The sequence below is a fragment of the Magnolia sinica genome, chromosome 14, assembly GCF_029962835.1.
Source record: "Magnolia sinica isolate HGM2019 chromosome 14, MsV1, whole genome shotgun sequence".
Lineage (NCBI taxonomy): Eukaryota > Viridiplantae > Streptophyta > Magnoliopsida > Magnoliales > Magnoliaceae > Magnolia > Magnolia sinica.
Window position 1 is genome coordinate 8,451,398 of NC_080586.1, and position 16,296 is coordinate 8,467,693.

Genomic DNA, 16,296 nt, shown 5'->3' on the forward strand with positions numbered 1-16,296 from the left:
TAATATCTATTTTCCATCCAACCCGTTGATAATGCCAAAGAGACCTGGATTAAGGCAATAAAACAAATATCAGCTTAATCCAAGACTTTTACAGCCCACAAGAAGGTTTTAATAGTCAATCAAAACTGTTTTCTATAGCGTGGTCCACTGATATTTGAATCTATTTCATTTTTGGTATTATAATCTAAAACGAGCTGGAAAAACAGATGGTCAGTGTGGATATACTACAAATATATCAAGGTAGGTCCCACGGTCAGGGACGCACTGTATTGGGTGTGGCCAGGGTCGCACCAAATCCGCTCACCCATCATATCATTTGTATCTGCATTCATCAGACATCCAGCGCCCTAACACTTCCATCCGACTCTCTCTCTCTCTCTCTCTCTCTCTCCAAAGCAATCCAAGAAATGGCTTGGCTAACCCGATTTCTGAGCGCGCTGGCCTTTCTGGCCATCGGCATCCTCTTTTCTCCCGAGACCTTTGGATCAAAATCCGACGGCGGACATTCGTCCAGGCTCACCATCTTTCTCAAGCTGTCCCACCTACTGAGCTTTGCGACGGCCTGGGGCGCTGCTCTCTGGGTAACATTCATCGGCGGAATTATAATGTTCAAGTAAGTCCATCGATTCTTTTCTCAACGCTCTCCATCAAGAGAATCATCCTACACGCATCCTCCACACATGTGATGATCCGAGCCGTCTATCATGTAGGACCCACCATGTAGATTCCCCACCGCATGAATCAGGCGGATCCATCAGTCAGGTGGGCCACAATTTCTTCAGCCGCCCATTTTGTACACATGACCCATCGATGGACGTCTCGGATTGCACAATTCGCAAGCCTCCATGATTGAATATCATCCTTATGAATTTTTTTAATTTTTGGGAAATTAGGAACCTTCCAAGGCATCAATTTGGGAATTTACAGAGCAAGATGTTCCCGGCGTATTTCTTGACTGTCGGTGCCTGCGGCGCCATCTCAGTGGCGACGTTCGGCTACCTCCATCCTTGGAAGACGGCTTCATCATCGGAGAGGTATCAGTTGGGTTTTCTTCTGTCATCGTTCGCGTTCAATCTCACAAACCTGTTTGTGTTTACTCCCATGACGATCGAGGTAATTACTATACTATCTTGCACCATATTTTTCTAATTGCCACTGAAAGTCAAAGCTTAGTCGATGACAGTCAAGGATTTTTTATTTTTTGAATTCTCCTCTACTACAATCACCCGAAACTCAAATCTCAAAGCTCCCAAAAAAAGAAAAAGAAGAAAAGATCTTTTGGATGTATAAGTGAATTGAATTATGAAATGACAAAACGCAAATGTTGTTTTCGAGTATTCATAATGAAAGTAGCCCTCTGCAGTTAGTTTGCTATTGGGTCTGACTTGAAAGCAATGTAATTGCAAATTCCCTTCTGGCGTGATAGCTATGAAGTTTTTATTTTTTATTTTTTTATTCTCCGCTTCTAAGTGAGTGGGAGCCTTGAGCTTTGCAGTCACTGGTTGATCCAGCTGTTGTATTTTATTTTTGGGCCTTTGTACCTTTTGAATAAATTTCATTATCTTTCAAAAAAAAGAAAAAAAGAAAAAAAAAGAAAGAATGTTATTGCAATTTGGAGTCCAAACCATCAATGTGAATGCTAAGTAAGGAAATTACAATTTAGTTATGTGCATTTTATTATGGACTAGTTATTGCAATTGAAATGGATAGTTCTTGTGAACTGTTAGAGTATAGGATACATGTACAGCTATACATACTATAGATAGCTATGCCAATGGATTCATGTATATCTGTTAAGATCTCCTACAGATCTCCCACATCTTTTATATATTCTCCTACTCCTCATTGTTAATGGAATAAATATAACACAAGTTTTTGTCATGTTGTCTCTTGTGAATAACATGAACCAAAATGCAAACCGAGTCAAATTGCAAGTGTAAGCATTTCATGGTCTTCATCTCTCTTTAATTTTTGTTTTCCAATATCTATATGTTTCACTCATAGAATTAGAGCTGAATGGATGAAGTGGAAATGTGCCTCTGGAGTTTTATGTGATCTCCACATACCAATCGAATTGAAGGGAAGATTTTATAGGATATACATAAGAGCAGCCATGCTTTTATGGGATAGAATGTTGGGCAATCAAAGAACAACATCTTCATAGGATGAGTGTAGTTGAATGAGAATGTCAAGATGGATGAGTGGCAAGACGAGGAGGGATAGAATTAGAAATGAATGCATTTGAGGGAACTTAGGAGTAGTATCAATAGTGAATAAGATAAGGGAAAGTAGGACTTAGATCATGGTTTGGCCACGTCTGATGGAGACCAAGAAGGCAAGAACTACACTGATAGGAGTGAATTGATTCAAGTCGAAGTCTCTAAATGGGCAAGGGAAAGGCCTAAAATGACATGGGTGGAGGTAGTAAGAGAATATATTAACGACCTATGGTTTAACTGAAGACATGGTCCTTGATTGCGTGGAATAGCTAAACATTATTCGTGTAGCCAAACTCAATTTGTTGGGATAGTGCTTAAATGATGATGATGATGAATATTGATAGGATTGTCTCGCTCATGCATCTTCCAAATGGTAAAAAGATATGTGACAGTTGTTTCATGGATGTGAAAGAGAGTACTTGGATTATTTCTGCTGCCTTAGTTTTTTTATTTAAGGACCCAATTCAAAGTCTAGCATTGTTGAAGGTGAAAACATAATGACGAGCTGCAATTATGGAATTTGAGTCGGTATCATTTCATGGATGTCATGAAAGCTCCTCCTCTTTTTTCTTTCTTTCTTTCTTTCTTTCTTTCTTCTTCTTCTTCTTCTTCTTCTTCTTCTTCTTCTTCTTTTTTTTTTTTTTTTTTTTTGCGTCAAGAAGGTGAAAATGTTTGCTAAATAATAAAAAATTCTTGAAATTTGTCATTGTTTTTTCCCGCAATTGCAACAATCATGATTTTAAGTAGTTAGGATATAGCTTTGTTGGTTGTATTGTATCGATATTGGTCTCCTCGGACACATGATACGGGGTTGAAGCAGTCTGTTTAGAAAAGAGGGGGCTTTATAGTCCTGTATCAGCTGATACAGGCCGATATGCCGCATATCAGCACTGATAGGTGGCCAACATGGTTAGTATAGGCTGATACGGCTGTAGAGGCCTCTTTTTTTCCCAACCCTTCTCTAGCTTTTTGACTTGTGTCTTCATCTTGATCGTGTAAGAAGCTTAAAAACTCATTTTATACTAGATCTATGCCTGTTTTGCGATTGAAACACAAGATTTGGGTGAGATTCGTCGAATGGAAGCAAAATGAACTATCTTGGGAAAAATTAGAATAAGAATATAGCTGTCACATTTTTTTCTTGTTTTCCATCTCTCTCTCTCTCTCTCTCTCTCTCTCTCTCTCTCTCTCTCTCTCTTTTGTTTTTCAACATACTGGGTCCTAATCTATCAATTCAATTGGTTGTGTTCAATTAGAACCTACTTGGTTGATGTTTAGCAGATTAAGCCACATACAACATTCATATGAAAGAATGGTCTGATATACCATTGCATATTTGTTGAACACATTAAAAATTGATAGATTCCTGTGTTTTACATGTTTTCCTATTTTTTAGATGCTTTTTCGAACTTTTTTGCCCAACATTTTCTGAGCCGATACGGATCTCATACGCTCTGTCTTGTTATCATTTTTGGGCCTGGCTAATAAGCCGACTGATACTGTTATTCAAAAGCAGGCTACAATCTTGCCCATTAAAAGGCATAAGACTGAGGGCCTGTTTGTTAACGCTGAATTTTTGTACTTAACACGGAATTTGGAAAATGTTCCATGTTTAGAGGTGTTTGTTAACGCATAAGAAGGAAAGTGCTCCACGATTTTATGTTGAAAATTTTCCGTGATAGGAGTCCTTTACATTGAAAATTTTCGGTGATGGGAGTCTAGCTTAATGGGGAATGAAGAATGCGCTCCCTGATTATTATTTTTTTAATCCAAAATTGTCCTTTTGGGAGAGAGATTTTCTCCTTGCGTTATACACATCCCAACTTTTAACATGGGGCACTTCTCTGAGCCCACCATGATGTATGTGTTTCATCCATTCCATTCATCCATTTTTAAAGATCATTTTAGGGCTTGATACCAAAAATGAGAGGAATATAAATCTTAGGTGGACCACACCACCGGAAAATAATAGTGATTGGATATCCACCATTAAAATTCTCGTAAGGCCCAATGTACTATTTATTTGACATCCAATCGGTTGATTAGGTCATAAAGACCCAGATGAATGAAAAAAAACAAAGATTAGCTTGATCCAAAACTTTTATGGCCCCCAAAAAGTTTTTAATGTTCGACGTTCATTCAATACTGTTTTCCTGTAATGTGGTCCACCTGAGATTGGGATATACCTCATTTTTGGTCTCATACCATAAAATGATCTAGAAACATAGATGGATGACATGGATGAAACACATACGTCATGGTGGGGCCCACATAGCACCGACCACTAGCCATTGGCTGGTGGCAGGGAAGTTTCCAATCTGTTTCCGCAGGCGTGCATGGGATACTGACAGGTTTCCTGTGCAAGGATTCTGTGTGGGGCCAACTTAGATGTTTGTGAGAAATCCAACCCCTCTATCCATTTTTGAAGCTCATTTTACGACGTGAGACCAAAAATGAGGAGGATCCAAAACTCAAGTGGGCCACACGAGAGGAAACAGTGGAGATTTAGTGACCACCGTTGAAACATTTATATGGCCATAAAAGTTTTGTAAAGGTCCAATTTTTTGGTGTTTTCACTTTATCTGAGTGAAAATGACCTTATAAACAGTTTAGATGGCATATAAACAGCAATGTGGAGTCTAGGAAGGTTTCAACGATAGGCATTCCTTTCCCCACTGTTTCGTCTCCTCTGGCACACTTGAGTCTTGGATCCTCCTCATTTTTGGTAGCATGTCTTAAAATGATGTCGAAAAACAGATGGATGGGTTTGATTTCTCACCAAGATCACAATAGACATCACCCAGAATCCTTGTACAGGAACTTTGATGGGGACATCTTGCGCACGTTCATGCCCGCCTTATGCACGTACGCAAGGAGGGCCCCACCTTCGATCTGGATCAATGACGACATCCACGGAGGGCCTCCTAGTTAAAGGACTGTGTTTTGGTTCCTTGGGGTGGACTCGATCATCATGTGGATCCCATCATTTGATCTCATGATCGTGGCCCACTACCCTAGGTGACCTAGGATTTTGAGTTTTGCTTATTACCGTTATTAGGAACATCATGAACGGTTTCGATTGCATTTATTAGTTGTTATTTTTTATTATTTCGTCTTTACATAATAGTATGCGCACATGGTGCGGCTTTTGGGGTATAGGTTTTTCTTATAAATAGGCAATCCCTTGTAGGGTTTTTTTCATGGTAAAATTTTGCATTTTCTTGCTTTTCTAATTCTCTAAGTTGTGGAAACCTAATTGAGTGCGAAACCCTCCCTTCTTCGAAAGGCTAACTACCGTGGTGCGAAGCTACACCCATCCCAAATCGCCCCCATCTTCTACCCTCCATATTCCTCATCTTCTATAGCCATCCCCTCATCAAATCCACCCACGTTTGCAGCTAATTTTTCCCTTACAGTAGATTTCTAGAATCTAGCCCTGCAGGAGGGTTGAAACTTTGGTGGAGCGTCGTGTTCAAATCGATCATCCGTTTGGCTTGAAATTTGGAGAGAAGGCCGACCAGGCCCTAGCTAGCCGATTCTAGATTCGTGGGCCCCACACACGTGCAGGCCGCCATTCACCCATGTGCGTCAGGCCGGTTTGCTGTCCGCACGTGCGGGCTGATCATAGGTTCCCTCTCGTCTTTATTTCATTTCTCTTTCGTCTTGTTTCCATAACCCTAACCCTAGATTACCTCAAATCTCCAAGTTCTATTCCACTTTTGAAATCCTAGGTTTTCCCGAATTGAAACGTATCCCTTGGATTAGGAAATAATCCTTTGCATGTATGGATGAATCTACTATCCTTTGAGCATTGTTTGGTCTATAATTTTTAATTGATTTAGCCCTAACATGTGTAGGCTTGGACCGTTGTAGATTCCCCTTGTTGAATGCTTGACTTTATGTGGGATGTGGAATTATTGTGATTGTTTTTAAATTATTATGATCTAAAGCCTGAAATCTTGCACATCATATCTAATTTTCATGTCTTGCATCAAATTTAGTATCAGAGCTTAGGTTTTTCATAGGGGATTGCATTGCATGTTTAGGGTTTAGTCTACTCGCGTTTATTTTGTATTAAATTTCATCATATAAGGCTGTTTAGGACCCATCATTCCCAACATAGACTGCTGAATTTTCTATTGTAAAAAATTCCCCAATTTTCATTGCTGAATTTTCTGTTAACAAACTGTTTGGACAGTTATGTTGCTAGAATTTTAGGAGCGTTGCATAGTTTCTCTTGTCTAGAGTCCCATAGGAGCATTTAGTCCCCTTTAGACGCATATAATTGCATTAGAGGACCTTTGAGTTGAGTGGGTAGTTGTATGCCCACACGTACTGGTCGACGTTTTGGGTTGCACCCTGCACTAAAAATGGAGCAATTACAAGAGTCAATGGACAACATAACCCGACAGTTTGAGTCTTTGGGTAGGTGCTTGGAACAACGTATTGATCAACGCCGGGATCGACTTAATGTGCGCATTACCCAACTAGAGACCTCCGCTTGGGTAAACCCCGCCATTGGGGAAGATGCTCAATCTTAGGCATGTGGTTAGGAGGATAAACAAGGGAATAGAGGTGGCCAAAGAAACAGACATGGGCGTGGACCCGTGCACCCACCCCGCAATGGGCATCATGATCATTATGGCCCAGATGCGCAATTCCTCAAAGGAGTTAGAGTAGAGGCCCCTACGTTTAATGACCACTTGGGCCCTAAAGCTTTTCTAGATTGGTTGGCGGATATTGACCAATATTTTGAGTGGTACAACATGTCGGATGCTTGTTGAGTCTGATTTGCCAAGATGAAGCTTGTGGACCAAGTAAAGAAGTTTTGGGCTACTGTGGAGCAAAAGAAAGAGAGGTTGAGGGAACCCGCAATAGTCCATTGGGGAGAAATGAAAGAAACTCTTAAGGAAAAATACCTCCCTTTCTCTTATCACTTGAGGTTGGTTGAGGAATCGAAGTCCAAGTCTAAGCCTCTCCATATTCTAAATACCAAAGTCTTTGAGCGAGAGACTAAGTCGGACTCGATGGTGTACACCCTTGTGGTTAGGGAAAGTGCACCAGAGGCTAGTGCAGAGTTACCCACTGAGGCCATTCCGGTAGTGGATGAGTTTCGTGATGTCTTTCCCGATGATCTACCGAATGAGCTTCCCCCTATGAGGGATGTACAACACACCATTGATTTAGTCATTGCAGCGACTCTATCAAACCTGTCTGAGGTGGTCAATAGGAGTCTGAGAAATTTGTCAGGTGTTTAGTAGGGGAGCACACTAGGATGTGGGACACTGCACTACCTATCGCCGAGTTTGCATTTAATAGTTCTGTCAATAGATTAACAAGTTTAAGTCCTTTTGAAGTCGTTACTGGTTATAAACCTAAGAAGCCTATTGATATTGTCCCTATGTCCCTGTCTCATAGGCCATCGGAGTTTATAGAGTCCTTTGCACATCACATTCATTCATTCATTGCATCAAGAAATCATGCGAAAAATCAATACTAGTAATGAACATTACAAAATTTCTGCTGACCAACACAAACGATTCAAAAAATTTAATGTAGGGGACTCTAGGATGGTTTGCATCAGGCCAGAGTGGTACCCTTAGGGAGCTGTTTGTAAATTGCACGCGCGTAGTGCTGGACTATTCAAAATTATAAAACAAAACGATCTCAATGCTTATGTGGTAGATCTTTCACCTTCCATGAGAATTAGTTCAACATTTAATGCGGAGGATCTAGTTGCATTTCAGGGGGCCACTGATACATTGTCCAGCCTGTCACCTAACCATCCTTATTCCCTAGACTTTTCATTTGATCCATGACCCCCTCCCGACCCATCTTTCCAACCTCTACCTCCCATACCTACCATTCCTACACCCAGAGAGGAGATAGAAGATATTCTGGACCATCAGATAATATCGACGTCAGACAGCAGATTTCAAAAGTTCTTGGTCAAGTGGAAGTCACGCCCAGTTTTAGACAGTACATGACTCACTAAGGAAGAGCTTCAGAGACTTGATCTTGACATCTTGAAGCGATTTAGTAGTTTTGTTTCGCCAGTGACGAAATCTTTGCAATAAGAGAGAGTTGATGGGGACATCTTGTGCACACGCACGCCTCCCTTAACGCATGTAAGCAAGGAGGAGGGCCCCTCCTTCAATCTGGATCGACGACGACAGCCATGGAGGGCTTCTTAGTTAAATGACCATGTTTTAGTTCCTTGGGGTGGACCAGATCATCATGTGGATCCCATCTTTGGATCTCATGATCGTGGCCCACTACCTTAGGTGACCTAGGACTTTGAATTTTGCTTATTACCATTATTAGGAGCATCATGAACGGTTTAGATTACATTGATTAGTTGTTATTTTTGATTACTTTGTCTTTAAGTAATAGTATATGCATATGGCGTGGCTTTTGGGGTATAGGTTTTTCTTATAAATAGGTAACCTCTTGTAAAGTTTTTTTTTCCATTGAAGATGATTAATAAAATTCTGCATTTTCTTGTTTCTCTAATTCTCTGAGTTGTGGAAACCTAATTGGGTGTGAAACCCTCAATTCTTTGAACGGCTAACTACTGTGGTGCGAAACCACACCTATCCCAAATCGCCTCCATCTCCTACCCTCCATATTCTTCATCTCCTATAGTCATCCCCTCATCAAATCCACCCACATTTGCAGCTAATCTTTCCCCTACAACAGATTTTCAGAATCTGGCTCTGCAGGAGGGTTGAAACTTCGGCGGAGCATCGTGTTCAAACCGATCATCCGTTTGGCCTGAAATTTGGAGGGAAGGTGGCCCATCCCTGGCCGATTCCAGATTCGTGGGCCCCACACACGTGCGGGCTGCCATCCACGCATGTGCGTCAGGCTGGTTTGCTTTCCACACGTGCGGGCGGATTATAGGTTCCCTCTCGTCTCTATTTTACTCCTCTTTCGCCTCGTTTCCATAACCCTAACCCTAAATCATCACAAATCCCTAAGTTCTACTCCACTTTTGAAACCCTAGGCTTTCCCGAATTGAAACGTGAGAATCCCTTGGATTGAGAAATAATTCTTTGCATGTGTGGATGAATCTACTATCCTTTGAGCATTGTTTGGTCTATAATTTTTAATTGATTCAGCCCTAACATGTGTAGGCTTGGGCCCTCGTAGATTTCCCTTGTTAAATGCTTGACTTTATTGGAGATGTTGAATTATTGTGATTGTTTCTAAATTATTATGATCTAAAGCCTGAAATCCCCACATCATATCTAATTTTCATTTCCTGCATCGAACTTCATGTGAAAGGCTTCCACAGGAAATCCGCGTCCCAGGTTGAGTAGCGAGACTCGCTACTGAAGTGATGTCACCAAGTTATGTGGGCCCCATCATGTTGTATGTTTTATATCCACGCCATCCATTTGGAAAGATAAATTTAGGTAAAGGTCCAAAGAATGAGTCAAATCCAAAGCTCCAGTGGACCTCACCAGAGAAAATAGTGGGCAGAGTGATGCCCACCATTAAAAACTTAAATAGGCCACAAAAGTTTTTGATCAAGCTGATATTTGTCTTTTTCCCTTCTTTCATGTCTGTGTTAACTTGTGAACATGTTGGATTTCAAATAAAAATCATGGTGAGCCTTAAGAAGGTTTCAACGGTAGGCATCAATCTCCCCACTGTTTTTTGTGGTGGGGTCAACTACATTTTTGGATCTGCCTCTTTCTTTAACTCATGCCCTAAAATTATATCTCCAAATAGATGGACGGTGTAGATAAAGCACATACATCATAGTGGGCCCACAGAACTTGGTGATGTCACTTCGGTAGCGAATCTCGCCATTGTCTCACCAGTTTTGTGGGCCTTAATTGAAGGTTTTGTTGCTACTGGTGCTCAAGCCTACACGACACATGGTGACAATCTCCCCACTAAGAGGAATTAAGGGCCTTATGAATAATGATATTTTAGTTTTCTATTAAGTATTTTAGTTTATTTGAATTAAATATAATAATTTTATTTTCATTTAATAAAAAATAATTTCTTTATAATGTAAAACATTTTCAAATGGGAAATAGCGGCAAATGTGTCAAATTAACATATTTCAGACATTTCAGATCTTTGTTAACAAACAGGTTGTTTCAAATTCAGTACTTAATTTTCAGACTTCAGCCATAATTATCAAACAAGTTTTTTAACTTCAGATTTCAGATTCAGGCTTCAGATTTCAGATTTTAGACTCAGGCTTTAGATTTCAGATTCAGTCTTTAGACTTCAGATTTAACAAACAGGGCCTGAGTTTTTTGTGAACATCCGGTTTAACAAATAGGAGATGACAAAAAGTAAATTTTTTTTTTTAAAAATTAATTAATTAATTTATTATTATTATTGTGAGAGCACATTTTATTAGAAAAGAGTGAAGAAAGAAAGCAATGCTCTATAGATTACCACGACTTAGACCAAAAGGAATCAACATTTTGTAAGAAACACTGACAAACGGCCTAAGAGACCGGATGGACTTAGGCATCACTCAGAAACAATGAACAAGTTGAAGGAACTTCCCAGACGACCCCAAGTGCATTTCTAGGACTGATTTTGGCTAACTATGCAAGGCAGAGTCCATATATCTTCAATTTTGGTTAACCATGCAATGCATTGATCTAACAGAAAGAAATCACTGATGAGAATTTGATCACTATCTAATACTATATCTTCAAGAAAATTTCCAATCTTTATTCCCTCACCAGAAAAGATGAGAATCACATAGTTTCATTGGTCCCTTGGACATTATCCTTGGACGAATAGGATGGATTTCATTAATATTCTGAGTCAGGGGTGTTTTCTGATATTTAACTAAACTCATGTACCTCCATGTCAAGAACTCTTATTTCAATATCTTGGACGTATTTATGTAGTAGGAATTATGGGATCCTGCTCATTATCAAGCATATAGTTTATTGGGACCCAAATCGTCTGCAAGACCTGATTTACGTGCTGTGTAAAACACCTGAGCTTTGTGGATCCTGCCATATTGTATCTGTAAAATCTACTATCTTCATCAGCCGGGAATGCTTACCTGAACCATACATAACAAATATCAGCTGTGTAAAAAAACTCATATGGACCAGACCATTGGGAACAATACAAGATTTCTCTAAAACCTCTAAGTTCACATGGTGTTGCCTATTGAGTTTGGATCAGGCTGCAGTGAGTTACACCTAATTAACGGATTTGATGAAAGATACACACCATGGTGGCTCCACACACAAACCTGTGGTTGGCATCCCATACCCGTTGTTCCCTGTGCTGTGGCCCACCTAAGTTATAGATCTGGCTGAATTTGTTTCCAAGGTCTAGAGTCAAGGATAGAACCTGATTGGCAGAGCCAATTTTACATATACAACATGGTGGGCCCCAGAGTATGGGATGTTTTACACTCTGCATGTTGACATGTTGTAGAGGATTCCGGTCCACTTTACTGGAGGTTTGCTAAGCCCACACACATGCATAAGTCAGTTAATGCACACACCACCACATGCTAACGTCTTAGACAGGTGCAATATCCAATCCATCCATCAAAAGGTTACCAACATGCAGATTCCATGTAACAAGGATCAGGTCCATCCACTCATCAGGTGGCCCACAATTAACTGAGAAAAAGCACAGTTGCTGAAAAAATAAGGCCAAGTTACCTCACCAATAACTTATTTCTAGTATCATGGCACAGCTGATTAGACCACCTTTATCTTTCAGCAGTAGAATTTACACATGGTGTCCCCATGATGGATTGCTTGGATATTTCACCTGTGTGCGACAGCTGGCATATGTGGCGGTGTCCATTAGCTGACTTGTATGTGCATGTGGGCTTAGTGAAGCTCTAGTTTACCAACCGACACGATTCTGTGCATGTCGGACCATGATTCAATGATCAAATCATTCACCCAATGGGCACCACCATGGATGGGTGTTTGTCTAGGACACTCCATATCTGGCATGATTTCAATTTTATGTGGACAATTGGTGTCTTTTCTTTTAACCATCTACGTGTAGACAACCATATCAAAGAGTCATGATCCTTCCTGGGCAATCTCCTAGCCAAGTGGGTTCCATCAGATCAACAGATCAGATTACTGAACCATTCGGTGCATAGGTGGAATCATTGAACTATTTGTTTGCTCATGAGCAGAACCCTTCAAATCCTCTGTACAAAAAATCAATATCATTAGCAAGTTGATCTCCACATTTTGTATGCAAGCAGATGATGAAGCAGAGGCACAAGGTGGAGAGGGAAGAAAATATTGGAGAGGAGGTCGGATGGACGAAGAACGCGGAAGTGGCAAAGGTTAACCCGAAGCTTGCAGCCATGAACAAGAAATTCGGCATGATTCACGGGTTGTCATCGCTTGCCAATATCATGTCGTTCGGCAGCCTTGCCATGCATTCATGGTATTTAGCAGGTAAAATTCAACTGTAAGCATGTATGTTTTCTTAGCTGTAGGTTCAACTGGGTAGATGAGAATCTAATTTCTCTCTTCCATGGATATATTCATATAGCTTTCTGGCCGGACTCGTGCCAAAAATAAGGTCCTTTTTCGATGTAACCTCAAAATAGCATTTACTCACTATGTGATGGCCGATCTATGGCAAATGATGGTGATTTTACTGTGTTTTCTGGTGAGATTGGATGTGGAATTGTGGGGTTCCTATGCATTCAGGATGCGATCATGTCCTGATGCGCAATGTCTGTATCCAGAACACTGAACCATGGGACTGCTTGTACATGCCGATTGCGTTGAAAACTGATCAGATTCTTCTTGCCACCTGATCAAATATCCCTGCTTTGTGATGGTCATGTACATCATAGATGAAAGTTGTGAAAATCGCAGGACTGGGGGATTGTTGGAATCATTCATTCACATTGGTAACTCGATTGTGGCCCATTTGTTGAACAGTATGGATTGATAGGTAAGTGAATCCAATGGACATCTAAATAGCAGAAGATGGATGGTACCAATCATTACACAATCTGTACATGTGGGCCCAACTAGGTGATGCATGATGACCTGAGCTGTGGCTTGATTCTTGACGGGGCCGCTGTGATGTGTACATGAAATTAGATGTGTAATCCCACGTTAGTTAGGCTCTGCAACAAAAAATCAGGCTGACCTGTGATTCGTGTGGGCCACATCAAAGGAAACAGTTGGGAGAGACACCCACCCATGATTTTTACAAGGCCCACCATGATGATTATATGAAACCTACTCCAACCATTAGATAGCACACCGAAATTAGGCATGGGGCTCAAAATTCGGTCCCACACCTGATTCAGGTGAGCCATACCAAGGGAAAAGTGTGGAGGGTGAGTGGTGCCTTGTACACTTTCCAACCATATGGTCCACCTCAATAATGGATGGGGCTGATATTTTGGCCATAGGTGTAAATGGGGTGGTCAGGGTGGATTTCACATAAACATTACGGCCCGAGCTACCAACTCCTTTGCTAGCACACTTCCTCCAATCATTGCCCCCAGCTAACCCGCTGGATTTCTCTTCTATCTCCGATCATCGCCTCCAGCTCTTGATTTTCACAGCCTGGGTCCAGCATAAACATTTTAGGCTGGGCTGAGGCTGGACTATTCTGGTCCATCATAGGTCTGAGCCAGGCTTGAGCCTATGTTGAACAATGCGGGCTAAGCTTGGACAGAGCTTGGCCCAGACCAGCCTGTTGACAGCCCTAACTACAATGTTTGATTAACCAATTTGTTTCTTTAGTGGATGTGAGTTTCATGCAACCCAAAACCCTAATCCAAAACCCTATGGCCACTACATTTTTCATGTGAAACCCACTCTTCTTATCAATGTTGCAAGCTCGAGCTAATTTCAGAGCCCAATAACGAACCAGATCCAATATTCAAGTGGGCCACATCACAAGAAATAGTGGGAACTCTGCACCTTTCATTGAAACCTTAGTGAGGCCCAAGAAGTTTTGGATGAGGTTGATATTTGTGTTTTCCCTTCATCCTCCTGGTGGGAAATCACCTTATGAATGTGATGTAAACTTCACGGTGAGCCCTAGGAAGATTTCAACGGTTAGCATTTCCATCTCCACTGTTTCTTGTGGTGTGGTTCACTTAGGTCTTCTCTATGCCTTTTGTTTTTGTCCTCTCATCTTAATATGAGCTGACAAAACTGATGGATGGAGTGGATTTCACACGGACATCCCAGTAGGCCCCAGTGGGCTTTGTGTTGTAGCAACACTCATTGCATGATCCTAACCACCTGATTCGACCCATATTTTCTGCAGTTGATGGTAGACCATTAGCTTTGATTTCCCATTTTGCAAGCCTTCTTGCAGAGCGAAGATAATTCAATGGAGAAATATTTGGGCATGGACGATCACGTGATGGGGCCACCGGATAAACGGTTTAGAATACCCTCAAAGCTTGCCCCACTTTACCATTGATGGCCCACCGTTTTCAAAATGGTGGAGAGTCTGAGTCACGGACCCATCTTAGATGCAGCATAGTCCGAAAATCACAGTAACCAGACAATCTCAGCCATCTGATTTTGCCCATTGAATTCTCATACATCCATGTGGCCCACCTAATGAGTAGATTGTTCTGACATGTTAACCTGGACACATTCATGGTGGGTCCTACCTGTTGATTGTCCTGGCATGGTACACGTTTTCCAGCCTATCCACACTCACGAACCACCTCAGCAGTACACGTTCCAGATTGGATAGGATTTCTCATGAAAGGATAGCCAGAAAAAAAAAAAAAAAAAAAAAAACTGCACTAACTGCCATAGAGGAAGCTTCATGCAAGCTAGCCTCATTTTTTCTCCTCAGTTGCCAAAATAGAAAATTCAAATAGTAAAATAATAATAATAATAATATATTTGTTATAGATAAAACCAGTTTCGATTTAACTTCACACTGGCCATGGTAATCAGCCCAACCAGGCCGCACTCAATACTAGTCCAAATTTGTTTTTTTTTTTTAAATTTTTAAAAATAAATAAATAAATAAATAAAATCCTTAAGAAAGAAAGCTCAAAGGGATGACAGCGATATTGACCGACATCTTGCCTATATCATATGTCGAAAGAGTCAGCATTAGCAATTCAAGCACGCCATTCGCCTGTCTGCCAAGTCGGACGGATAGACGTCAAAAGTTCACACATGTCGAATGGGACAATTTTTAATCAATTCTATCCTCATTGCACTGATTGGGTTGAAGAAGACAAAGATTCGATCTTGAGGCATCAATTTCTGGTAGCCGACGCGTGAATGAGCACGTGCATTGCAAGGAACGATGGGACAAAAGCGCACGGCATGCTTGAATCTCATGTCCATACGTGAATCGCACGCAACTTCATTTCTTCTCTCTTATATGAAGATTCGCAAAGTATTCACATGTTTAAATGTGTGATTTTCCCTGATGAACTTTTTGATATTTTCCTATAAAAAAATTTTTAATTTAAAAACCCATAATTCAGCTATATTTGGTTTTCCAACTTCTTTCAATGAAGTTGATTTTGGCCATGTTTGGATGCAGCTGTCAATCGAATTATGAATGTTTCTTAGTATTCCATTACAAGGTAGTAGTCAACTTATGTTTCTTTCACAACGCTCTTTAAAGTAAGGCAATTGTAATTACAAAAGGGCTAAACTAGAATTTAGTTTATTTCCATTGCATTACATAAATTTTTTACAATTTAATTTGATAATGCATCCAAACGCACATTACAAGTATGTGTTCTGTTTAAACTTCAGATTGGATTTCTGGAAATCCTGCACAAACATAATGTGAACACGTCATTTTGTGTGTAAGAAAATGAAGGTCCACTGATCAGGTGGGCCGTGTGTATGCTGACTATAGACAGTCTGTCAATATTTCAGCATACATGGTTGGCCCACCCGATGAATGATTGGTTTTCATGATAGGCATTCTGAGTGACCTCAGCAGCTGAGTAGCCTCAACGCCACATTCGCACCATGAATGGCCTCCTCAATCTCTGCGAGAGACACCTCCTCTTCTTTCCTGCTTATTTCAACAGTGATCAGAACAATGAAGATCGAGAGATTTGTGTGATAATGAGTAA

At 40.7% G+C, this 16,296-nt stretch overlaps 1 protein-coding gene across 1 annotated transcript; it reads left to right on the forward strand.

Annotated features, from left to right (window-relative positions):
• Positions 1–332: 332 nt before the first annotated feature.
• On the forward strand, positions 333–12,854 carry LOC131225154 (uncharacterized). Its single transcript, XM_058220610.1, has 3 exons — positions 333–613; positions 894–1,113; positions 12,451–12,854. Exons 1-3 carry the CDS (start codon positions 408–410, stop codon positions 12,664–12,666), a joined length of 642 nt encoding a protein of 213 aa, XP_058076593.1. The 5' UTR covers positions 333–407; the 3' UTR covers positions 12,667–12,854.
• Positions 12,855–16,296: the final 3,442 nt, after the last annotated feature.

What these genes read in the sequence shown, in the direction of transcription:
- LOC131225154 (XM_058220610.1), top strand. Translation starts at nt 408, where the DNA reads ATGGCTTGGCTAACCCGATTTCTGAGCGCGCTGGCCTTTCTGGCCATC. An exon ending in GGCGGAATTATAATGTTCAA is followed by an intron (nt 614 to 893) that starts GTAAGTCCATCG and finishes TTGGGAAATTAG; the next exon opens with GAACCTTCCAAGGCATCAAT. An exon ending in TTACTCCCATGACGATCGAG is followed by an intron (nt 1,114 to 12,450) that starts GTAATTACTATA and finishes GTATGCAAGCAG; the next exon opens with ATGATGAAGCAGAGGCACAA.